General features: G+C 38.7%; 2 protein-coding genes across 5 annotated transcripts in view; both read right to left on the reverse strand.

Moving 5' to 3' along the window:
* Positions 1 to 4,815: 4,815 nt before the first annotated feature.
* LOC128742604 (nuclear distribution protein nudE-like 1-A) lies at positions 4,816 to 7,097 on the reverse strand. Its single transcript, XM_053839016.1, has 2 exons — positions 6,965 to 7,097; positions 4,816 to 6,882 (listed from the first exon to the last, which is right to left on the reverse strand). Exon 2 carries the CDS (start codon positions 6,808 to 6,810, stop codon positions 5,503 to 5,505), a length of 1,308 nt encoding a protein of 435 aa, XP_053694991.1. The 5' UTR covers positions 6,811 to 6,882; positions 6,965 to 7,097; the 3' UTR covers positions 4,816 to 5,502.
* A 7,218-nt stretch (positions 7,098 to 14,315) lies between these two features.
* The window catches only part of LOC128741445 (uncharacterized), a 58,032-nt gene continuing 45,351 nt past the window's right edge, over positions 14,316 to 26,996 (reverse strand). For 3 of the 4 annotated variants that reach the window (XM_053837269.1, XM_053837268.1, XM_053837266.1), the window contains exons 2-7: positions 22,355 to 23,161; positions 22,150 to 22,286; positions 20,223 to 22,083; positions 19,223 to 20,155; positions 18,878 to 19,146; positions 14,316 to 17,859 (exon numbers count right to left, since the gene is read on the reverse strand). In XM_053837269.1, the coding sequence (XP_053693244.1) occupies positions 17,673 to 17,859; positions 18,878 to 19,146; positions 19,223 to 20,155; positions 20,223 to 22,083; positions 22,150 to 22,286; positions 22,355 to 23,161 (4,194 nt within the window). In that variant the 3' untranslated portion in view covers positions 14,316 to 17,672. The remainder of the gene's footprint in view (positions 17,860 to 18,877; positions 19,147 to 19,222; positions 20,156 to 20,222; positions 22,084 to 22,149; positions 22,287 to 22,354; positions 23,162 to 26,996) is intronic. The other variant, XM_053837267.1, reaches the window with a different exon arrangement.

Below are 26,996 nucleotides of genomic sequence, written 5' to 3' on the forward strand. Positions count from 1 at the left end.
CTTTGGTTATTTAATAAAGTTGCAGGAGTTTTTGACTTCAATTTGTCCAGAGAAGTGATCAAGCCTGATTTTAAGACAATTCTAATTAATTCAAATATCATTAGGGCATAGTGATAGCCTGTTGATAATAGTGTAATAAATAAATAAATAAATAAATAAATAAATAAATAAATAAATATTTGTTTTTTTCTAGCTCTTTAAACACCTTCTGCACAATGGAAACTTTGACCATAAAATATTCTAAAAATGTACATGGATATTAGATGTAGGACTGATGGAAAGCCAAATAATGCAACTATATCTATAGCTTCAGAGGACTGTTGATGAGCTCGTTCTATTTTTATCATTATTAATTTCATTTCATTATATATCATGTGATAAATTCATTACATGCATTATATGATAAATTCATGGGAGCGTCAAAATACAGGGGCAAATTTCGATGAGAGGAAGACTGGAGGATGGAATGAGGAGTCAACCGGAATCACTAGGAGGAAACTCCTGAAGGTCTAACAATATTTATGTTGCAATCTTCGAAAAAACAAATCATCGCGTGGGTGATCATTGCTGGTGCAGCGAAATTGATTGTTACATGGAAGGATCCTAATGCTGGAAGAAAATTCTTATAATCCCGAAATGCGCACAAGTGTCTCTGCTTGTGGGTTCGCCCAATACTTTTTGGTCCTTCTACAAGAGCTTTAGTGTGAAAATCATTTGACAATCAAATTTGGATCTACTGTAAGTCTACCTACACACACTGGCAGGACCTTGGATTGATGGTGGATTACACCCCCCCCCCTCCCCCTACATACATACATACATACATACATACTGTTCACAATGCGTTTTTTTCTTGGACTCATCACTGCGACCAGTGATCAATTGATCACAGTGATCAATTGATATCAATTCGTTCCGCACGTCAGTAATATCCCTAATAATAGTCCTCCTTGGCGACATTTGACTATAAGAGCAACTTTTAGTACTGTTCAGATGATTCATCGGAGTAACATAGACTTTAGCTCTAAAGAAGCGTAATGAGGGGCCTGAGAATAAACCCATGCTAAAGTCACTTAACATCGAGTGGCCTTGATTCTAGTAATATTCGAACCAATGATCAATCGCTTGTCAAAGCTACAGCTATAGAATGTTACAGACGTACGATCTTTTCAGGGACCAAACGCTGACTACTACCAAATCACTACATTGTACTATGTTAAATTTGCGCTCGACTGCCCTACGCATTGTAAACGCTTCGAAAAACATTCCGTAACTGCGGCTGGCCAAAAGAGTGAACACGTGCAAATCTACCGCTTCTGTCTGTTAACTGCTATACATCCTGGTGGTGCAAGTTGAAGCGAACAACCTTGGTTGTTGTACACGGCCCAAACGGCATGTGTCTCGAAGCGAGCGACTGAATGCGACAACGGTTACTGTCCGTGGGAGCCACGCGCTTGTTTCCTTTGAGCTTTCCTTTGATATATTTGATTTGACAATTTTGATATCAGACAGCCGGGATCCACGCAGCATTGCACCTCCTAGCTTAGCTGCTCAATCTTAAGGAAAGAGCATTGGCCTTGCCAGCGTTGAAAGAGATTTCGTAGGCTGCTCGCACATACAGGAAATCTCGTGCCGAACTGTCAACGGGTGAGTGTTGACAAAAGCAAAAATACTTCCCTTTCTTTTTTTTCTCACGCAAAACCCTGAACAATATCAGCAACGCTGGCAAGGCCAATTACCCGGTATGACCACATGGAGGCGCTAGATAGGAACTTGGGATTTGTTTTAAGCCCAATCCTCCTACACTCTGCTTTCAGTCTGGCGTAGATTGCCTTCACCAGTGTTGGGGAACCCACACTCATGTGGTCTAATTTTCTCACACACGCGTACTCATTCTAACGAACACGCCGGCATAAGCATCCCTTTAAAACTTCTGCTCTTATTTCTTCATGCACTGCAACGAGTTTTTGCGAGTGTGTGTTTAGCTAATAACTACCGTCGTCGCTCGTCGTTCTACCGATTACTCGCGACGGCTCGCACTCCCGCCCGTGAGAAGAATCGAGGGCGAAGATGAAGAAGAAAAGAAAAAGGTATGCAAAATTTGTATCCCAGTGGGCCACCAGCTTTACGGGCAGCTGATTCCCAACGAGTTTTTTATTCGGGAATAAGCTAAGGAGAAAGACGATGTAAGGATGAGTGTGTGGATAGCAGAGCTCTGTTCAGTCCAGAAGACCGTGTTTGTGCACGTGGTCACGATCGACTGTATCGTATGCTGCTTTGAAATCAATAAAGATGTGATGCGTCGACAAGTTGTGCTCTCGACATTTCTATCAAGATCTGTCAGATAGTAAAAATTTGGTCCGCAGTTGCGCCCCCCCTACGAACTGCTACGAAACCTTGTGCTATAAAAGACAACCAGCGTAACAGAATCGAGGAGAGCACCTTGCAAGCGGTGTTTTTGAGCGTGATTCCGCGATAGTTGCAGCAGTCAAGTCGATCACCCTTTTTCTTGATAGAACAAACTACTCCTGTCATTAATTCCTTCGGTAGCTTTTCTTTCGCACAAATCTTGGAAATAACTCAGTGTAGAGCCATTGCCAGTAATTCTCGGTCGTATTTAAAAAGCTCTGCCGCTAGGCGGTCCTTACCAATGGCTTATTTGTTGGCCTTCTGCAACCCGATTTCTCGTTTAACTTCTTGAAGATCAGGTTCTGGAACATTACTATCTTCCGTGGTCACTCCCAGGATAACTGCCGTTCTGCCTCCTTCTGCAACTTCGCCATTAAGGTGTTCATCGAAGAACTGCTTTCACCTGTCGACTACCTCGCGTTCGGCTGTTTAGATTCCCTTGCTGGTCTCTACTCGTTAGGTTTCAGTTTTGTTCACCTTCTCGTAAAACTTGCGCATGTAGTTTACTCGAAATAGTTGTTCTAATTCTTCACGATCTCTGTATTACTTTCGGCGCTTTTTACTCGTAAGGATCGTGGTTAACTGATTTCTTGCTCATCGCTATTTGGCCAACTTCCCCTTAGTGGCAGTGCTCTCATAATTTTTCCAAGCAATTCCTGATCAAACCAATCACTTTGTATATTCGGGGGGGTTTCAGCTAGTGCCATGGTAGCGGCCTCTTCAATGGCCGAGCGTATTCTGCCTGTCTTCGAAGTTTGAAACACCTAACTGCTTGGAAGAAGGCTGCCTTTTCCAGTATACATGCGTAGTTCTCGGTAAATTGCGGGTATCTAGCTGCCTGATGTTTGACCGAGGAGGATGGCTTTGACGTGTCTGGTATACGGCTGACGATTTTGAGTGCACACATACTGCTACCAGATGATGGTCAGAGTCAGAGGCACCCTGTAGGGAACGTATGTTCGTGATATTGCAGAAGAACCGGTCATCTATGAGAACGTCAAGCTGGATCATTGTACATTGGTCAGGTGATCTCCAAGTGGCTTTGTAGATATCTTTGCGTGGGAAAAAGGTGCTTCAGATTGCCAGGCTTCGGAACACCGCGAAGTTTGTACATCATTGGCCATTGTCGCTCGTGTCGGTATGCAGGTTATGGGTCCTATCACCGGTCTATGCATGTCTTCCCTACCGTCCTGGGTGTTCATATTCCCAATGACGATCTTGATGTCCCATGGAGAGTCGCTGTCGTACATTGACTCCAATCCCGCGTAGAACACTTGCTTCTCATTGTCGGGTTTATCTTCGTGCAGGCAGTGCATGTTTATGATGCTGAATTGAAGAAACGGCCCTTTATCCTCAATAGACATTGGACATTCTCTCGTTGATCGCCTTTCAATCTATCACGCGATCCTACACTCTGCCCAACACTACAAAGCCCTTTCCCAGTTCGTTGATAGTGCCCCCGCTTTGGTAAAACTGGGCATTTCCGCCTCAGATCTTCCAAACCTTTTCTCCTTAACGACAAATGTCGCAAGGCAGAGCTACGATGCCGATCCTACGAGGTTCAAGTTGTTTGAGCAGCACCCGGTCGCCACGAAATTTAGCGAAATTTCTCCAGTTTCAAGTACCGAGTTTCCATTCGTCGTCCTTGTTTCGTTACCGAATATTCCGATCCGTATTCGCTTCGATTTCCACAGTAGTTTGATTTAGGTAAGATGCGTTACTATAGCCACGCTACCGAGTCTGGTAGTGGGGCTGCCATCTTAGGTACCGAGAGAAGCCAATACCTACTTCCCTGTCGGTATACGACCTTAGTTGTCCCCGGGGTCACCCGATCTCCGCTAAGGTTGCTAGTATTCCGAGTGGTATCACTAGGAAGTGGGAATAGGAGTTGCTGAATAATAGGTGAAGGACCACTGTGGGGTCTATGTTACCATGGGGTCCAGCTGCTCATCAACCATTGGCCATTGTCGGATTTTAACCACCGAACCGAACCTCCTAAAGCGGTTTTCCACTACTAGCTAATTTCTGTAGTTCAGAGGAAGTTAGCCAGCACGTGCCAATTCATGAAGAGATCAGATATTGTTAATTAATCTTTTCTGCAGTTCCTTTACCTTCTAGTTACAAAACTGTAGATAACGCTCAAGAATTTTTAATTTAATTTCATGAACTTCGAGTTAAGAGTTGTCACGAACCCAGGTTAATAAAGATTTTTTGCAGCTCAACTATTCATTAACAATGTTTGACTAGGTATATTCAGTTCACTTTTGACCGCGTATGGCACACTTCAGTATTGACTCAAATGTATCAAATTTCTAGGTACCCTGCTGTTGCAATTATCAACTAAAGTATCACGACCAGAAATAACTGACGACACCATACAATTCGAATTATTCGAATAAATATAATGTATTTAACATTCGTTCGTTAAGGTTACACTGTCATTGTATTAATGTCAACTAGTATCTGCTATGCATACAGTTTGATGAGTTCTGTTTTTTGTTGCCAAATAACTGTCCCTATTACGCAATTAAGATAGATAACAAGCTTTATGCATTTTTATACTCTACTATGTTGAATCTTTTTTTCTTTTGTATTGTTACCACCTGTTTTTAGTGATTTGTTTGCTAGAAGCTGCAGCAGATAGAGTGCCTCTGAATTTACTGATAATGTCCTATAAAGCGAGTTACACAGTGTATACATTCAGGAAAGTGCGATCAATCTACGTTCTAATTTTGCACCTCTGCATATGAATACGATCAGCTTTTTATTAAATTTATTTAAAGTCTTTCGAAAAATATAGACGAAGGCTGTTTAAGAAAAAAGTGCTTTTCCAGCTGAATCAATGTAAATTGAATACAATTGTACAATATCATAACTTTCAATTTCTGAATTCGTTCAACACGTTTCAAAATATACGTTATTCAAGTAGTTCATTTCATACCGCACCTCTCTAATCCCCTTCTACACACATATGTACAAACACACACATAGAAGAAACTTATTTAAAATTATTAGCCATTAAATTAAATAATTTAATTAAAAAAATACACTGTATACGCATAACAGTAAAAGAGTGTGAGAGAGGATGGTTTTTTATTTATTCGTCCGAAGTTCGGCTTTCTGCTGATTCTGTTGCTGCTGGTGGGAGGTTTGCGTACCGATGGTGGACATTCCCGGCTGGTACGAGTGCAGCTGAACATTGCAACAGCTGTCTCCACTGCCAACGGAATTGAGCGAAACATTACTGTCACCGGGCGTCCCTCCGGTCATCCCGCCAGCTGCAGCCGTGGAACTCTGCAGTTGATGCTGTGAGGAATGAAGATGTTGAAGCTGATGATTCAACTGGCTGTGACTGTGTCGATGGTTTGCACTTGACGCAAGATTGGTGCGAGACGATGGCTTGCGACATTTCCAGGCTTTTAACTTTGCTTCCATGTTATCTAGCCGCCGAAGTAGGTCCGCAACGATGCTCAATGTAGACACACGATCACTCGGGGCCATTGGCGCGTTTAAAACACTGGGAATCAACGCAGATGTAGCATTAATGTTTCCGTTGCGTTCGATAATTAGCTTTTGCTGGAGAGTATCTTCGTCAATGTGAGTTACGACATTATCTAGGGATCCGGGCATGGATTCCAAGTCAAGTTTACTGGTAGATTTCGTTAGGGCTACAATAATGCCATCCGACTTCTTGTTGCTGTTGATATTATTGTTTATGTTTTCTAGTTTGTTTGTATTGAGGCATAGATTTGCGGTGGTGTTGTTCAGTGTCGTAAATTTTGTGTCGCTTGAACCCTCCGTGTTTTTATCTTCGAGATCCTTTATATCAGTCGGCGTGTCATCATCTGGCTCCAATTTTGGAAAGTTTCTTACTTTTAATTCTTGCTTCAAGTCGCGCGCTTCGTCCATTAAACGTTGTAGCTTAATTTGCATACGTTCTTTCTCGTCTACCTCTAGTTCCAGAAGAGCATTTTTCTCGTACGCCTGATTGAGCATTGATTCGAATTCTGCTACGCTTTCGCTTGCCACCCGGTTAGCCCGCTCCAAGTCATCGTTCTTTTGCTCTAGCTCACGGATATAAACCTTGAACTTTTCATTTTCTTTCATCAGCTGTTTATAATCAGCATCAATTTTGTTGGATTCATTTTCTGTATTCGTCGCCTTCCGTTTATATGACTCACACTCTACCCGAAGCTGACTTACAAGTTGATTTAAATCGCGTATCTTTTTCTCCTGTTGTTCGACCGTCATCTCAAGTTCCGCTTCCAGCTGCCGTGACTCCTCGGTGAAATCATCAAATTCTCTTTGTACATCACTACGTTCCTGTTTTAACTTCAAACACCTTTCCTTCCAATACAAACACTCTTCTTCGACACTAGAGAAAATATTTTCCTGGTCCATTTTTATCCAATCAATACTTTTTTGATTGGAAATGAATATTCAATCAAACAACAATCGTCTTTTTGGAAATTTCTAAAACAAGATCAAAGATATGGTGCAATTATTGAGCTGAGTTGCTGCGTTGCAAAAATGCATAGCAATGACAAAAACAAACCTTTTTTTTTTGTTATCGGCACACGTCACGAATACAGACAGTAAGGTATAGTTTTTAACATCCGCTTGCCCGTTAATTCTTAATTTCGTAACATTAAGACTTTTATTTATAATCTTTTTGCATTTTCTTCACTTTTTTATGATTTACACACGCCAATAAGCTAAAAAACAGAACACAAAAGGAATTAAGCAAATTTTGACTGACTCGACCAGAGATGCCAGATATTTCCAAAACTTGTTGTTTTAAAACTAATTCGTAAACTGTTGCGCAAGCAAGTGAATGAGAAAAATGTTCCCTTTTAAAAGAGAATTATTTTGATAATTTCTAATTTGCACAAAAACATCAGATAGGAGTTATATAATTTTTGCAGATTTATTAATATTCCGTGTTCGCAAATTGACGAAATTTGTAATTGTAAAAATGACAACTGGACACCCTTTTTTCAACTGTCCGTTAACAGAGATGCCAGTTGTTAGGAATCTGAGCACAAAATTGCAGAAACTGTCGTTTTGTTTAAATTGACACGCCAAGGCAAAAACTCTAAAGCGGGGTACGCTGCTGAAAAGTAATGGGTAAAAAGATAGGACAAGAAATGCTCAAGAAATCGATTTCTTTTACGATTTCTTAAGCAGTACGCACCTCATAAGAAATATTATTTCACGTCCAGATGACGTTGGTTTACACGCAAGTGAATTAAAACGTCACTTTTCCGTACGGAATAATATCCGGCGCAATTATTACCACAAGAAAAAATGACAGGTGGTTGCTTGCATTGGAGTTGTCAAAATTTCTTCGGTAAATAACAAGATTTTTTCTTGAGCTGTTTTCTTTTCAGCAGCGTACCCCGCTTAAAAATCTAAATTTTTGAAACAAATTCGCAATTCGCCTATCTGGTATCCCTGGCAAAAAACACACTGACAAGAGCATAAAGAAGCTAAAAAGCTGAAAATTACGTCATATTCACTCAATGCAACGTCGTGTGGGAATATTATGTAGGGTTACAGACCACCTTTCGCCATAACCATCATACTAAATACGATCCAAGTTTTATTTTAGATTTTAAAAAATTGATTTATATTTATTAACCAGCAGTAGGTACATTAGTGCTTGAGCTATCTTCTTATGGATTACTTTGAACTATTTTATCCCAACCTACGACAACTATCAGTGGCATCCGAAAGCTAAAAATAGTCAAGATTTAGCTGTCAGGCACAATACAGTCAACTTTCGCTAATTGCACTAAGCTCTTAGCCCGTTTAGTGAAAGACTTTCGTTAATTGGGCTGAGATGTCAAAACCGAGGGATATATCGATTGTTTTTGTCGAAATCGTCGCAGAAAGGTTTATAAAAATATACACTTATATTAAATACAGAATCAAAGTGGAACCTAATCTTTTCATTGTTGAAATTTAGTTCTAGATTGTTTAATAAGTATATAGCTGAATTTCATGCTACAATGTTAATATATATTGGCATTTTTAACTGTTTCACCGTGATGCTAAAAAAAGGAGGGTCAAGTTCATAAGTGATCGGAAAACGATATGATGCAATTGTGTTCCATTCAATTAATTTTAATATTTTCTGTATAAATTATTTTCCACACTTAAATGAACTATATTCAAGAGCCCCTCGGAAGAAAAAATACGCTGTCAGAAATGACGTTTGACTTCGTTTTAGATGGGCTATAGCCCAATTAACGGGAGTCCGATTAAAATGTAGCCCAGTTAAAGATAGCCCAACGAACGAAAGTTGACTGTATCATTTAATCGATCTAACCTCAATATTTTTAAGGTTTGCAAATAAATAGTTAAATAGGTGACAGAAAAATGTGCATGTTTTATCAAGAGATTGTTGGCTTTAATGCGCGCATACAGAATAAGGCACTCAAAATTAGCCACAGAGAATTAGGTCTGCCCCCAGATAACACAACATCGTGATAGAAAGTTATTCACATTAAATCGTTTTCATGTTAATTTTATATTGGAATTGTATAATGATCAGAATTTGTCAAAACAAAGTAAACAATAAATTGATTTGCTGTCGTGTGTGTCCTCATATACAACGCATGATTGTGAATTATAAAGCAGAATAGATAATTGCAATATTAAGTTATATCTTAATCATATATTCAGGAGTATTAAGTTGCGTGTTATAAAAACCGCTGTATAAAATGCAAGATAGAATTACAAATAATTGTCAAAATTTTCGCACGTATATTGCCTCTACTTTGGTACATATATGTTCTTATATGGCGTGAAAAATAACTTTTTCGTTCAGATATGATGCCGTATATCTCAGTTGTGTAATAAAAGGACTTTCGGGCAGTATTATAAACGAACAAAATACGCGTCGTACTCGGTTAACGTTCTAATCACGAATGCTTAATTTTTATTTAGCTATTGCATACGTTTGCTGAACAGCTAAGCTGTCTTATGTATTTGTTTACTATGTAATTCCTCCGAAAGGGTTTGGATATTAGGTCGACTGATGGGTATATACATCAAAGTATTTTTGTGATTGGAAAGGTATATTACAAGTTGCAATCGAGATATACAAACCAAATGGTTTACTGGGATGATATTGCCCCTTTTATGACTATTTAGACTACTGTGATAATCATTTAATGCAACGTATCGCATTTTGCACTGTTAATCTGACACTAGAGTGGCTTTCAGGTTAATCTACTAATGTGTTTGACTTCTTTTTCCTTCTTCCCCTTCTTTTTCACTTCATTTTCTTTGAGTGAAATCGTGTGCGAGATTCGACTGTGATAATCGTGTAAATCGGGGTAGTCTAAATAGAGGCAAATGTCGCAATAATTAGTGCGACGCGACGAAGTGGTAATCACAGAATAAGGGTTGCTAGTGTGTGACTATATTGGTGGTTTGTTTGCATCGGGTCCCGATGATCGGGAAACGATTTCGCTATGCAAAAAAATTCCTGATGAATACAAATAGTGTACACGTATTCGCTATGTGTGCGAAACGGTGCTGCCACCTTCCCAAGTTTGTTCTATTTGTGAAGTCGGTGCACAGGTTTGTTAAAGAGTGAAAAGGATAGACAAAACTTTGCATCAAATCTTCACAAACTTTCCAAATGGCAGTTCCATGAGAGTACAAGAGATCGATTTGTGCTTACATAGCGAATACGTGGAAAAGTATGCGTAAGATAAATGTCAGCAATCTCTATTGGATTATTCCGCAGTGCACTCGCGGTTGAACATTTCTCGCGTCACTTTTGATTTCGTCCAATGTAACAATTCCACCATATTGAGAAAAACGAGATCGAAGTTCTTCGAATTGAACTTTAAATTGTTTCAAAATGAAATAATTTTCAGTCATTCACTCAACGTGGTTGATGAATAATAACATTCAATATTCAACGGAGATTTTAAAAATCTAATTTAAACTAAGCAGTTTTGGTTTATTATGGAAAAAGTTACATTGGACTGTTTACCATCTCATGCTGTACTTTGGACGTTTTTATTTTTCCAGGCTATTGCACATAAATTAAGCGAGATCACCGTAAAATACGTGCGTTGCCGTGCTACGCTATTTTCGAGGTTATTTTTCAATATTAGGCCGCTTGTTTCACTTAAAATGCATAAATAATGCGAAAAAAACTTTCACTTGCTAAACGTCCAATGTACAGATTGGGTTTGTTTTGATTTTTTTTGCACTTTGGACATCAGATGAGAACGACCGAAGTAACAGTCAGTCATCCGTAATTCGAATGTGCACATTGGACATTTTGATAATGCTAATTTTTTAACCTCAAAATAATTCTATTTGCGCAGGTGTTTTTGTATAACATAGAGTTTAAAAAGAGCAATAATTTGTTGTGATAAACCGGATTTGTTTACATTTGTTACATTGGACGAAATGAAAAGTGACGCGAGATTTGTTAGTCTGCACTATAGCGAGCCCAGATGGGACACCGACACCCAACCTTTTAAATCTGAAAAAAACAATGAAGAAACTGTAGGATGACGAATCTATTATTACTTATCACAAATATAGTGGCCAATTATGCCGAAAACTCCAGACTTTCGAGTTCAATTAGATTTAAAATCAAAGTTGAAATTGGACTAGAAATTAGACTTGGAACTGGACTAAAAATTGGACATAAATTGGTTTAAAATTGAACTAGAGATGGGACTTAGAATTCAAATTATAGCAAAGCAAATTCTAGGTGCTACATTCCGTTATTGAAACTTGACCTCCCAAGCCACAATGTGAGTTTTATTATAGACCAATTTTGGTCTTAAATGCCATCATAAGAGTGTAATAAAACCCAAATTGTTACTTGGGCTTCTGTCTTTATACGACAGACTTCGCAGCTAGCAATTAGAGTACAGGACAATTGCTACGGTCATATTGACTCTACTCTAACAGCCTCTCCCAGTCGAGATTCGAACATACGACGACTGGCTTAGCAGGCCAGCATCATACCTCGAGGCCAACTGGGAGAAGTTCAAATTATACTTAACATTAAAATTGAGTGATCCTAAAATCAACCTAATGTTGATTAGACTTGAAATTAAGCAGAAAAGTGAACGTGCAATTAAACTTGAATTAGACTTGACATTGGACATCAATTTGGACCAATTTGAACTTGAAGTTTCACTTCGAACTGGATATGGACACGAAATTACGCACGAAGTTTTACTTAAAATTAGGATTGACATTTTTTGTCTTATTCTCTCCAACGTTTCACCGATTTTCCACTTTCAGTTCCGTTTTATGTACTCTTTTCCTGTACCGTTTTCTTGGTTTTTGCTACCACTTTCCCTCCGTTTTTCCTTCTTTCTGTCCTGTGTTTTCTGTTTCATTGTTGCGTTGTGCTTCATTTCCTACCGTTCTCTGTGGTTTTCTAACCCATTTTTCCTATTTTCCATCCTGGTTTTCCTTATGTGTTTCTATCATTTTTTGTCATTTTCTTTCCAGTTTTCAATCTATTATCTCCTCTTTTCCTCTTTTTTCGTTTCCAGTTTTCGTCTTTTTTCTCACTCTATTTTCTCCTTTCTTTCTCGTTTTCCATCTTCGTCTGTTCGTTCATTTCGTTCCATTCGTTTATTCATATTGGTGTTCCGTTTTTTCGTCTTTTCTGTCGCGTTTATTTTTAAATCCCTTTTTTCCATTTCTTCTCCAGTTTACCTTTTTTATCTCCCGTTTAATCTCTTTTTCTCGTTTTCCTAGTTTCCTCTATCGGTTTTGTTTTCTCTCTCTCGCCATTTATCTTTTCTCTTAGTTTTTGTCCTGTTTCGTGTTCTCTTTCTTGCCATGTTAGTCTTTTTTTCTGTTGTTTTTCCTTTTTTCTGTCCTTTGTTTCTTCTTTCTCTATTTTTTTCTATTTTTCACGTCTCGTTTTTCACCCTTTTTCTGAGTCCCAATTGTTCTTTTACATTTTCCGTGTTTTTCTTTCGCTTTTCATCGATTTCAGACCAGTTTATTCTCTTTTCCTATCTCGTATTTTTGTCATTTTCTGTCCTGTTTCGACTTTTTTCTTGCCCCTGTTTTGGCTTTTTATCTTTTTTCGTTTTCATCTGTTCCGCTCTTCCTCTTATTATGTCCTGCTTTTCCTCCTTCTGTCTCACTTTGTTTCTCTTCTTCGATCCCTTTTGTTTTCCGTTTTCATATTTCTTTTACTGTCAAGTTTTTCCTTTTTTTTTGTTCTTGTTTCTACATTTTCCTGGTCCCGTATTTTTCCTTTTCCATCTCGTTGCATCCCCTGTTTTGTCTCGTTTTTCTACTATTCTGATCAGTTTATACTCATTTTCCTAATAAATGAAAACAAATAAGAAATGAATCCCAAAAAAGGCAATTAGTAGTAGAATTTAATCGGAAAAAGTTTTCTTTAATTTCAGGAAACGAATGCCTTTTAGGAACGTTAAAGTAAAGTAGGAAAATCAGAGGACCTAAGTGGCTCCCTTGAGGTACCTCAAACGGCAACCAACAACTGAGGATCCGTGAGATATAAGCGAAAAAATTCTATGAGTCTATGAGTAATTTTGCGTGGTTTAGTTTATGGAAAACTATCGAAAAGTCGGTGTATAAAACGTATGTTTCAGCTCCTTGGGACATACTTTCCGTTATGTGAGTGTAAGACAGATTAGTAGATTAGTTTAGCAGATTAGCATATTAATCAGCTCATAGATGTTGCCTTCAGTCATTATGTAGAGCAGCGCTTCCCAAATGGGGGTTCGCGAACCCCCAGGGGTTTGCCAAAATTTTAGTTCGCTGCAGAATAGTATAGGGAAATCCGCCAGGGGGTTCGCGAACGGAAAAAGGTTGGGAACCGCTGATGTAGAGGTTTCATTACCACTAGCTCAAATAACTTCGAGACTGCACACAGCGATGTGATGCCTCGATAGTTGTTTAGATATATGTGCAAATTTCCATTCCAACACGATGGGAAAACATCGTGGGAGATGGATTTTCGAAATAAACGGAGCAATGGTGTCAACAAGCAAACTATGTGGCTCTTTTTCAGCAAAATTTTAGATATTAACTAGTTTCACAAAAGTCCCATATAAAACATTGACAAATTTTGCTCGGCTGAGACGGTACTGTCAAATGAATATCAAAATTGAGTCAAAGTGTTTGAACCATCCCTGGTTTTAGTGAAAGCGTGTGATACTTCTCGATGCTGTTCTTTTATATGACTCGCGTAGCTCTTTCGTATATACCAAGAGGGGTGAGAAGTGTTACTGTGGCATTTTTTCGGCGCGTAACGATCAAAAACATATCATATCGAAACATGTGTGAAGGTAAGCGTAGCAGCTTCAACTTCGTCAGGGTTAAGCATGTCTCCCCAGTCAATATTGGGCAACACTTCGTTGATGCTCTGTTGATCAGCTGAACGTAAGTTCTAGCGAATGGAGAACTCTCTTGAGTATTCTTCGTGGTTAAATCGTTTTACGTTTCAGACGTTTTCTGCTTCCGACAGCTTGAAACGGTGCGGATTGATCAAGGTCGATCAAGCCGACAGTCGAGAAATTTGGAGTGCAATGGATACATTGTTCAAGGAAATAAGAACAACCAATGGTTCTGGATAACTGCCTTGGGGAAACCCGCAAAAGCCGATAAAAGATAATGAAAAGAGGCGAACCAGCCACAGGCTGAAAACCTCTCTAATATAGAAAAAAAATGAAGATAAAACCATAAATATGTACATTATGTAGTTTTCCAGCTCCGCAATGACAATTTGATGTCAGTTTGTCGCAAGCAGCAAAAAATTTTCATTACGTAGTGCTTCGAATTTCCTGTTATTAGGCAGGCGGACGGGTACGTTCTTTCGGTCATTATTATCCACAAATCTTTATTTTTATTTCTTTTATTTCATTGACTGAACATCTAAAGGGGCGATTCCCCAAATTATTTATTAAATATTTTCCATTATGTTTTGAAAAAAGTTGTATAAATATATAGCATGTGTTGTGTATATGTTTTTAGTATTTTTTTGTTTTGTTTTATGTAGTTTAACGTCCATTTTATACTCGCAACTAATGTTTTAAATCTTCGGTATATTGTTATGCTTTTTCATCGTTATTGACGTCTAATAAAACTAGTGATATCTCTATCGTCACTAAGGTGTTGCTTTATTTTATTTAAATTTTTTGCGGTTCATTTTTGCCTTGTTAACGAATATCCTTTTATGTTCCGACATTGAGTTTTTTTTCGGTATCGACATGCCGCGGCAATGAAAAGCGATATTTTCAATCGAACTTCCGATGGTTACACTAAAACTCACGGATTGATGTACGATGCTTAGTCGTCCACCGTTTCGTCTGTAATTTTCAGTTTTTTTTATTGCATTTATCATTTTGCCTATGGACAGTTGTTGTTTATGTACATCTGTTAGGGAAATCCACACAAGTGTTATTACTATGTCACTTCATTTATCTGCAAACTTGCTATTGTAACTGACTAGCATATATACGTCTGTATTCATCAGAAAGATTGATAGAGTTTGCTGTTGTTTTTGATGGGGTAAATTTGAGAGAAAAAAACATAAGAAAATGATCAAGGACGCTCTACAAATTTACTAAGTATCGACACTCCGATCATTTGCGCGTGTTGGATTGTGGGACGAAATAATATAAGTTTTGTGTCACTATGATGTTGTCATCGTCGATTTATAAAGCAATGTTCGGGTAAGCTGTTGGTTGCTATTGCCTGTGCAATCTGGTACCAAACGACAAAACGCGTATCTTTACGTTCTGTAGTTCAATTAGATTTTACTACTAATGTTACAGCTGTAAAGTAAATAATTCTACCGGAAGCTGTTTTCCTAACGTACCCGAACACAGATTGAAACATTTTTCCTAGATTGGTACGCTGGAAATATATTTTATAGATATAGAATAGGGAAACACATCACCCAGATGTGTTGATAAACGTTAGATTTCCTATCTAACGTGAGTAATTTTTCAATCTTACATAAAAAATAGAGTGGTAAACTATTGCCGTATACTTTCCGCTCCAGAAGAAACATGTGAAACGTGACTGAAAAAATCATTGGTAACGGAAAATATGTTCTATTTCTATCAATCTGGCTGCTAGCAGCTGATCATTTCGTTTTCCATCGTCTTTTGGATTGTAATAAGAATAATTTTGATAAGTATGGCAGTGTAATGCGTCATTTACTACTCGATTGGTGAAGGAGGGAATGGTCATAAATTGATTAAATCCAGCTTGGCGTATTTTTTTCTAATTGCGCATTTAAAAAAATTGAACACCCTTGGGTTTTTGGTGTGTGCTTACGGAATTCTATTTTATTTTTTACATTTTCTATTCAGTTGTCAAATTAACGTCGAAGTCGAAGACAGAGGAACAAAGAGCCACAAGTGCTCCGTGCTGCTTTGGCTGGACCTCGCTCCTCTCTTGTGAAGACAGTAGCGATACAAATACAAAGCATATGTAAAATCGAAAACTTGATCATATAAATTTTTTGCATTTTGAGTTAAAGCAATAAAGTCTTGGGTATACCCGTTTTTAAGACTTGACCATTCTTTATCGACAGAATTTGCAATCGGTAATTAGAGTACAGTACAATCACAGTGCAAGTGCAACGATCCTGCTGACTCTAACAGCACCACCCAGCCGAGATTCGAACATACAACGACTGGCTTGTTAGACCAGCATCGTACCTCGAAGCTAACTGGACATTTTGGACAATCATTGAAAAAATAGATTATAATTTTTTAAATAACATAATCAGAACGCACTTTGTCATGTTTGACCAATTATCGACCATTTCACCCTTTACAACAGCAATGAACCATCAGTGAAATATAAGCCAAACACTCGCTAACTCGGATTTTTTTCCTTGCTATTGTCCAGAAATGTAAACATTGTTTCTGTACATTTTTTCCTGAAGTAAAAAAGATCGTGTCATGCAACATTTCTAAGTATTTATTCCATAGTAAAATAGAATGAAGCTTCGCGTAATCACATCGAAGATGTTATCCTTCTGAACCAACGGCGAGAAACACGTGAAAGTGTTTTTTTACTACATAGAAAGCTTTGTACGTAAAACTGCAAAATAATAGTTACATTTTTTACTGTTTTTAACACCATCCACATTAGAGATTTTGGAATCAATTGTTTTAGTTTTGGTAATTTGAGAATCAGTAGCATACTACTAAATAAAATACGCAATGAGTATATCCATTGGAAAACGACAATGAACTTGTTCCTGTAAAAGATTCACTTAGTTTAGCACGAGTTAGTTGAATTGTGATGACAATTGACAGTTGAAAATAGTTAAAAATATAAAACGTCTGGTGTAAAACGTTAAATGGAAATAACCGCGAGTAATTTTCATCAAACGACGATAAGGGAAACAAAAATCGATTGCATTTCATAGGAAAGTTCGATTCTAGATGGAAAACCTCGACTCAAGGTGATTATCGTAGTATGTATAAACAAACAAGTATTAACAATATACACAGTTCGCTTTTTTATTATTTAGAGATGAGCGTATTTGTATTGCGTGCCACAGACAATTACCACGAGCAGCGACGTCAACAGAAATAGTCATCTTTGCAAATCACAGCTTAAACATACACATTCCATCGATTATCGTTCTCAATCTAGATTTAAGCGAACGTTGCAAGATTTTGAATCTATTTGAAAGGACAAACAAAATTCTAGTTTGATTTTTCTCTGGTCACAACTACCGATTTCTAAAGAAAGCCACAGCAAACTTCGTTTAGTAAGTTTTGAAGTTCTTCAACTTCAACCATTGATAATTTACAAGCCGATAGGATAAACCCTATTCAACTTTAGTAAGTGACAGAATTTGTATGATTAGTGGATCAAGGGACGTTTAACGTGAAGAAAAAAACTCACTTATCTTAACAAAAGAATTCATAACATATGAAGTAAAACAAAATCATTGCGATAAAATAAAATTTACATAGACGGCTGCAGCCCATTTTGTATCTAATTTTTTTCTAGCGCTGCTTCACGACTAAACTCGCACCGTCGCCTTGCTAATTCTACATACACTATGATCGACCAGTGATAAACCTTACACAATCACAGTTGCCAATTGAACGAGGCAAAGAACGAAGATACTCACAAATTAAAATTTCTTGTAAAACGTTCGAATTTCAAAATACTATGTGCGCGATATGATAACGAAAAATACAGCTATCACTAAATGAAAAGAAACGAACCAGCAAAGTCAAAAGAACATGACCCTACTGCTTGTCCACCCTGGGGCTGAACCGAGGATTATCCGGTACGATTGTGACTACCTTCAGCTCGTTCGGTGCTTCCAGCAGGTTTTTCGCATGGGCTGCCGCAGTATCACAGTCTGTGCGTCGAGAAATCAACAGTCGGATGTCGGTATGCAACGACAACTTGCCGGAACGCGATGTTTGGAATCTGAAAATGTAAAAAAAATTGATTGATTATCTTGAAAAAAGTATTGATTTATTTCAGTTAAAAACTGCTTTAATAAATGGTGTTGCTATCAAAATTTGGTTGACTTATACAAGACGTATTTCTTTTAAAAGTCGTCGTCGTTGTCCAACAGCATAGAGCCGGGGTAGCTCCCGCTGTTTCAACTCGATCTTGGGCCACTCGCCGCCAATTTCTCAGGCGTTTTAGAAGTCGCAAATCACTTTCGACCTGGCCGAGGCATCTCCGGCAAACCGTGTTCCTGTATTATTTGCTATAGTTCTCGATCGACTGTATCATATGCTGTTTTGAAATCAATAAAGATGTGAATGTGATGCGTTGACACGTTGTGCCGTTCCTTTAATTGTGTATGTACCTGAATACCCAATGTTTTATAAGTGTGTGCGAGGATAATGAAGTTTTCACTTTTATTTTTGCATTAACTTACTTTTTAGTTATCTAAATGGCGTTCAAGCAAAAGTAGTAACTCATCAAAAGAATGCTCACGCATTGCAAAAATCTGCAATACTTGTCGATTCATTCAAATCAGTCAAAGTGGCCACGTCAACAGTGACCAACATAATAACAATGTACGAAAGCCGCGGTGACTTCCAAGTGAAACACCAACTGCTACCCGTTCATCGAGCTAAAGAGCGAGCTTTTGAGCTTTAAGTTAGTGGCTGCAAATCGAAAATTACAACAAGACCACAAAACATGGATTCAGGAAGTTGTAAAAGACCCTGAACCCTGAGGGAGGATCATTCGCATCTTAAGAAGAAGTTCAATTGCAAAACGACATTTTCTTTGCAATCTGAAGCCAACCAGGAAATTTATGTAAAGGAGTATCTGGAAAAACATCTGCTGCTTGTTTCTGAAGCAATACGACTGTTTCATGCTGTTTTGGCCGTATTTGGCATACTAAATAAAGGCCATGGTTAACTCATTTCGAGTTGCCCTGAGTGACAAATCTGCCTTGACCAAAAAAAACTAAAGGAAAACTGACCTTAAGTGAATAGCGTATCGCAGTAGCTTCATCTGCTCGGCGTTGCTTAGCTCCTCGATGTTTTTCGCAGATCCGATGGTGTTCTTACTGTTGTCATCGTATGCCAGTATACGTTGTCGGATGAATGTAGTCGACACCGCTGGCATGTCTCGGAAATCGTACGGTACAACGAACATTCGGACCACTGTTCCCAACGGATTGAGTAACGTAACCTGGACCGTTCCTTGACGTGGAACCGAGTAACCTTTTCTTGGAAGACGTAATTCACACTGGAAAAGAAATCAAAACAAGAGAACTTTAGTTTTCACACATCAAACCAACATTTATAACAAGGTTTTAACTTACCACATATGGTGTGGTGAGATGTTGTCCCGGCAACTCATAGAAGTACGATGCAGCCGGAATTGTTAGTTGTGTCGGACAAAAGCTTCCTGAAGCGCCAAGTAGCACTTTGAAGTCACCAACCTGGAACTTGGGAGCAACACGACGTTGCAGTAACGATTCCTCGAGTGTGCCAAGAAGCGGCAATCGGCCGAATTTGAACAGATTTTTGCTAAACGCTTTACCAAAAGAACGTTGTGCATTACCAAACTTCAACGCAGGAAACGCAAGTGTGTTTATTCGGATTGGCAGACATCCTGAACCGTTGGTAATACAGGGATCCGATGGCAGGTAAGGAAACTCATCGTCCGATAGTTGCTCATCGGAACCTACTGACGACCGTTCTGAAAAAGAGCTGCGATCCGAAAGATGGCGAGTGCGTAGGATTTTGTTACTGTGGTGAAAAAATCGAGGAGATAATGAACCGGGTGATATATGACTTGTTGGCGCTGAGTTGGATTTTCGCATATGCGACCGCTCAGCAGAACCGGTAAAACTGAACACACTTCCGTCGATCGGTATAGGACTTGAGCTGCTCGCGAAACCAGAATCCTCACGAGCCAAAGGAGATACGTTGAAAACGTTGGTGAGATTTATCTTCGGGATGTTGAAGTAGGTCGGAGAAGCGGGCTTGCTCTGTGGTGCAGTGCTTTTGGTAAAAGCTGTATAGCTAAGAATTTGCTTCTTATGAGGTGAAACACTGCTGGCCGTACTGACAGAGCAGTCGCTTTCCGGGCAACTCACGTAGAGAGGGCCTTTGTTAGCACTGTTCGCGGGCGTTGATGTTTGAAGTCGACCACCGCTTGGTGTTACGAACTGTGAACGCCTAGCTGGAAATCCTTTTAAACATTCTGAATGCGCCAATTTAATCTGTTGAGTAAAAATAACAGTTAAATACTTAATGTTAATTTTAATACACTAACAACAACAGAGAATCAAAGGTCAAACCAACCAAAAAACTCACCGAGCATTCACACTTCTGGAACGTTCCTTCGTTTTCCTCTTCTTCCAGATCTTCATCATTATCGTGATCGGTAATTATGTGTTTTGGCCCACTTTTTAGGTTGATTGTATCTATAACATCTTCGGAGAACGCCCGTCGATAGCTCTTCAGTTGTTCAAAAGTAAATACACCGTTCCCGACCGCACCCGTAGATCTGCTGAGAGCAGCACTGAGATCATTTCCGTCATTGTACAGAACCTTATCGGCTCTGTAGCTGCCATGAGTGGCATGAGTTAAATTTGTATCGGATTCATTGCCATCGTCGTCGTCTTTACAAGCCGATGGCGAAGGGATTGAAAAATGACCAACCAGGCTTTCCGATAAGGTTCGACGGCACCCAGGAGGACTGCTGGTGGAACTGCTGCTGCTATCCGACTGTTCATTGAGAACTAACTTAAAATTATGCTTCGTTTTTTGTCGTTTACATAAACGACAGTCACCTAACTCTAGCGCATTTTTGTTGAAAGTAAAAGTATCACATTCGCTTCGCTCACACTGCACAGTATCACTATCGATATTGTTATTATCATTGTAACTACCACTATAGTAATTATTGTTTTTGAAATGTGCCGCGTCGGGCTGCTTCGGGTGGTCGTTGATAATGGCCGTTCGGTGGATGGCCTGCAGAAGCAATTCAGCCTTTCGAAGGCCTTTGGAATCATCGTGTTGTTGCTTCAGGAGCTGTTTATCGTCAACCACAATTTCAGCCTCTGGCTGGCGGTTTGTATCACAGTCATCACTAGGGTAATCACGACGATTATACTTACTATCATTATTATATTGCATTTGACTATCACCATTTGTGCTCACGATCATGGCTCTGTCAGGCTCCGATTTTGGCTGCTGCTTGGAACAGAGACAACAACATCCACTTGCGTCCGTCTGAGTAGCCACAGTTGAGACATTACCACTGCTTGACGTACTTGAAAAGATGGCAGTCTGTGTAGCTTTGGAGTTGCCGTTGGCACACATTTTAGTGGCCGCTTGATAAAGATCATCGCAATTCGAGTACAGTGGCGGTTGGATCAAGTTGATGGACGAAGTATACGGTGGCATACTACAGTTGCTGTTGCTGTTGTGGTTCCCCATCGGAATACTTAATGCCGGTGATTTGCACACGGGAACAGGAGCTGTTCCACCAAATACTGACCCATTTGTACCGACAGTCGATGCAAACTCAGTTAAATCTTGAACAGCAGCTTTCTTTTTCTTCTCCCGTTTCATCATGCGTTTCTTGTACTTCATCAATTGTTTCTCCCGGTGACTGGTTGCAGCTGATGCCAAATCGTCATCAGCCATTTGAGGATCTTCTTCTTCGTCATCACGGAAAGCACAACGATGCTTTCCCTTTTCATGACATGGCAAGTCGATCCTATCACTGACCAAGTTATCATCCATTTTAGAATCTACATCGTCATTTATTAGCGGAATGCGCTTCATTCGAGGTAAACTTTTGAGACACACTTCAATTACGTAATTGCCAGCGATCAGTGCATCCGGAAAATTGTGCACATTTGGGGTTTCTTTGAAACAAGCGGTATTATCGTAACTTCGTATGCGGAAAAGAATGTCCAACTTAGCATTTGGCAGTATGGGAGGGGATGTTTCACCGTTACCGCTATCAGTGTCGCCAACTACTGAGGAATTCACCGAATCTAAAGTCGGCATCGTGTTCAGCGATTGCTTTATACGAGGGTTGTTGAAAATATCTGGTTCTAGAGAATTCTTAATTAGATCGGTCCAGGCGGAAATTTGCGAGAAGTATAATTGACTACGTATGGCAGCGCAGAGCGATTGAAGGGTCATCGTTGAATCTGAGTTTCTGTAATAAGGAAGAAAATAATACATCATTTGTGATTTTGCGAAACGTGCTTTACGACAAACTTACTTGATTTTTAGTTTCAATATCCATTGTTCCAATAAAATAGCATGATTTTCGGGTCCGAGATAAACTTCAATACAGATTGCATCACCGCTGGTTAAAATTGACGATAGTTGTTTGAAATAAGCTTGCCAACGTAGACACTAGAAAGGTTAAAAAAATTCTTATAATTTGTTGTTTTTCCAAGCATACCCATCACAGTGAAACATACGTATTCATTACGATAACTACAGCTATGTTCGATTTCCTCGTTTTGATCGGTTTTGATGACGCCAACTTTTTTCAGAAACTGCTCACAGTGGGGTCCTTCGCGCGGACGATTTTTGTGGGTATTGCTTATACCAGCGTCTGATTTTTTACGTGAGTTAACAGTAGGAGAAAAATTGATAAACGGTGTTGCGACCGCCGGTGGAACTTTGATCGGCGAAACAGCACCCAATAATTTCATCTTTTCAAATCCGCTAAAAATATGTTCTCGACTCCATGCTTTGGCACTGAATACAAGCGGACTTGACTCGCTTCGAGCTTCACTAATGTAGGTCTCGATTCCATATCCTTCGTAATCGCTCTGATCGGTGACTGCACTACACCGTCCACCACTTCCTGATGCACCGGCATTAACTGTAACCAAATTCTCCACCATGTCCTTGCTAGTGCCGGGACAGGATCGAATTTGCTGGAGTTTAAGGTTAATCCGCTTCGCTGCATCGGACATGAACGACTTATGGCAGTCGGCAGCCATCAACATGGGACTATCTCGGTTGGCTCGTTCGATGGAACCACATCGTCTAGCACGGTTTGGCGCTGCTGACCCATAAAACCCACCTTCTTCGTCTGACGTACCCCCTCCTCCTCCTCCGCCGCTGCCACCACCCGGTCCACAACCACCGGCACCGTCGCTGCAATGAGCTGCACTATCATCAAGGATTGCTGGTCTACCTTCAAGTACGATAGACGCGATGCCGATCGAAACCGGTACGGCCGGGTGTTTCGGCGATATGAAACTTCCGCTATGCATCTGAAATATTGAAAAAATGAAGAAATTGTAGATACAATGACGAATGGCGGTTATAGCTAGGTTTTACATCTCTGCTGATTTTTAGTGAAAGTTTCATTTTAACGTCGAACTACACTTTAGAAGTATGAGAAATGAACATGAAACGAAAACTGGCTACCCTTTTGCACACTTGTATTTCAGTTATTTTTCAATAAATATTAGACATATGCAGCAATCGATCAAAAATAATGTCGATCTAGTCACTATTGAAATAAGCTTAAATATCACTTTCAAGAAAGAACAAATTAGCCAACCACATGTAAGCACGCTTTTGTTTACCGAGACCGGTATGAATATTAATCGATATCATATCGATAGTTGAGGGCCGATATTTCGATATATTTTGTCGATACTTGCAGCGCCGACAGGTTTTTGTTAAAGCGGGGTACGTGGATGAAAAGATATGGATCGAAAATAGATCAAATAATGCTCATAAAAGCACTTTTTAAAGGATTTTTTCTTACTATGTCATATTTTTGGATGCGTACTAAGCCTAATTCTCATCTACGTTATTGAAATTCACTCTGGTGATGGTCTTAGTATCAAATAAAAGGTGTAGTTGCCTCATGGGTCGCTATTAAATTTAATCCAGCTTTTTACGAGCCATAATGGCGGACGTGTTCGTAATATTTGGACAGCATTTTTGACATTTCCCTAGTACATCGCACGTTTTCTTTCCACGCGTTCACGGTAAAACTAAAGGAACGCACAGAAAGAAAACGTGCGATGTATTAGGGAAATGTCAAAAATGCTATCCAGCTTTTTACGAGCCATAATGGCGGACGTGTTCGTAATATTTGAACAGCATTTTTGATATTTCCCCAATACATCGCACGTTTTCTTTCCGCGCGTTCACGGTAAAACTAAAGGAATGTAGGGAAAGAAAACGTGCGATGTATTGAGGAAATGTCAAAAATGCTGTTCAAATATTACGAACCCGTCCGCCATTATGGCTCGTAAAAAGCTGGATTCAAATATTACGAACACGTTCGCCATTATGGCTCGTAAAAAGCTGGATATGGATTGGACTCTTAGTTCAAAAGCTATGTATCCAGCTTTTTACGAGCCATAATGGCGGACGTGTTCGTAATATTTAAACAGCATTTTTGACATTTCCCTAGTACATCGCACGTTTTCTTTCCGTACATTCCTTTAGTTTTACCGTGCACGCGCGGAAACAAGACGTGCGATGTATTAGAGAAATGTCAAAAATGCTGTTCAAATATTACGAACACGTCCGCCATTATGGCTCGTAAAAAACTGGATAAAAAAGACTTTATTTTCTTAGCGGTCCCTCAACCGATTTGTACAAAATTGATTGCAAATGAAAGGAGACCTTTTGAAAGCTATAACCCCCAATTTTCATGAAGATTGGGCTGGTGATTTAAAAGTTACACAAAGAAATATGCTAAAAACTCGAATTAATCCACCTAGCGGTGTGACCTGGTCCTTCTACTGCATTTAAAACATATTTGCATTAATTAAATGACAAACATCCTAAAATCCATTATTGTTTAAAACGCGTATGTACGCGTGTGTGTATGTGTCTATGTGTCTATGTATGTGTTCATGTATGTGTGTACAATTTTGCAATTTGCATGGAAATACATGATAAGTGAGAAACATTTCATTTGTAAATTTCATCACTAGCTGTAATTTACGATCCGACTAGAAAGCAGAAAAGCGAAGAAAAGTGGTTGATTAGGGCATATACATAGGTGTATTGGTGTATAGAACTGAAAATGCTAATAAATGGATTTTCCCATATAAATTTATACAAATTTCAAACAAATTTTGCGCATATCGGATCGCTCGTGCCATCAAAATAGACTAGGAGCGCTGGAAAAACCATTATTTTTGCTATTCTCAAGCATGTTTATGGTGCTACTTTTGTACTGTTTTTTGATCTCCTCTAGGTTCCTTAACTCTCTAACGGACAACATCGTAAAAACGATGCGATCAAACCAACGACTATTTTTTCATGAAAGTATTCAAAAGAAGCTCCAGTCTTGATTTTCATGCAAAAACAATTATCAAAAGGAGCGCCAACTAAGAAAATTTCTCTTTCTAATATTCCATATCTAATATGCTCTAACCAGTTATTTTTGCAATTCAGATATATTACAAAATTGAAATCAAGCATGTAAATTAATCATAGAAAAATTTTAAGGTCAATAATTTTGTTCTAGATGCCCATTTTCATCGAATTCCTTTTAAAAGATGGTAACTCTGACGCATAGTCATAATGTTGTGACATTAATCACAAAATTTCAAAAAATTATCAATTTGAATTGTCAATTCAAAACGAACTTCGTATGTGGCTTTGAAGCCTTACCCGTTAAACGATTAATTTCTAACTTTCTACATATATTCATTCAAGTCTGCAAAACTTATCGTTTGTCTTTACATATATTTCTAGGAATCACTTAACTATAATAAAACTAAATAAGGTGTTAATAAAGTGAACTAAATGACCCTTACAAATATTTACACACGCTAGGAGAGAAAATATTGCACGCAGTACGTTCTTATGAATTTTACTGTTAAATAAGAATTTTGAAGAATAAAGAACAGATGTTTAAAAATATAGTCAACTTAATTATGAATGTTCCTGAGAAATAAAAAATAGTTATTGTTGCCAGGATTGCCACATGCACAGATTATTCAGTGTTTAACAGATATTTGAAAGAAATCGCCTGTACAGAATCTGTATGAATAGAAGACAGATTTTCGCCAAATTACACAGATTAAACAAATTTTGGAGCTTTTACATGAGAGTAAAAGAAACGGAAATAGTCAGCAAAATGACTCTTTAACTCTTTCACTCTCATTGTTTTGCATTGGACAGATTTTTGCACAGATATTTTTCCTCGCCGTACAGATTGTCAGATTTTTCCAACAAAAACACAGAATTATATGTGGCATCCCTGATTGTTGCAGTAGAAAGGCCAAGTCAAACCGCTAGGTGGAATAATTCGGGTTTTTCATTTAGCATTTCCAAATCCCAGAATGCCGCCTTAATAAGTATCGATAATGCTGATATCGACGCTACACAAACGATATATCAAGGGTATCGATAAAGCGGCAGATTTAGTATCGATATTCAATAATCCAGGCCGAATTTTGACAAAGTAGGTATGGCAATCTTAAAGCGTTTTTGTTTTTGCCTGGTTCCTAACTAGGTTTACCTTAGTTTCAATTTAACGGCTGTCAAAACGTTTGTTTTTTAACTCAGGTTTCACTTAGTTTCGCTCTGAGTTATTTTTACAGATTCAACCCCGCTATTACCAATACACAGGCCACCCGAAAATGTTTGTTTATTCTCCCGAAAATGTTTTTTTTCAGTGTTGGGGTTGGAACTTATAGCGTTTTTGGTTTTGCTTAAGTCTGCAGAGGTTGGAAAATTCGAAAAATGAATATATAAGTCGAGCATCGGCAAACGGTTTTATCATGAGAAAAACAGAGATGTGAATGGTTCATTTCGCTATAACTAATGAGTCACATACATTCATGCTTCATAGCATCGCTGAATATACGAATATCGTGTGCAACGCAAAAATGCGAAATAACACCTTCTGCTGCTTCTAAAGTTACTAACACTACTTTAAACTAATTACTTTTCATGGTGATATTATTTTGAATATTTTCCGACGTCCTCGGGTATTCTAAACCCGCTAAATCGACAACACTCAAATCTCAATATTCAATTTTTGAACGAATTCCGATGTTCACGATAAGGTTATGTTCATGATGAGATTCAAAGCCGAACGATGCATTATCGGCGAAGCAGGCGAAT

Source organism: Sabethes cyaneus, chromosome 3 (genome assembly GCF_943734655.1).
Source record: "Sabethes cyaneus chromosome 3, idSabCyanKW18_F2, whole genome shotgun sequence".
Taxonomy (NCBI): Eukaryota; Metazoa; Arthropoda; class Insecta; order Diptera; family Culicidae; genus Sabethes; species Sabethes cyaneus.

Excerpts from the sequence above, each read along its gene's own strand:
- LOC128742604 (XM_053839016.1), bottom strand. The coding sequence starts at position 6,810 with ATGGACCAGGAAAATATTTTCTCTAGTGTCGAAGAAGAGTGTTTGTAT.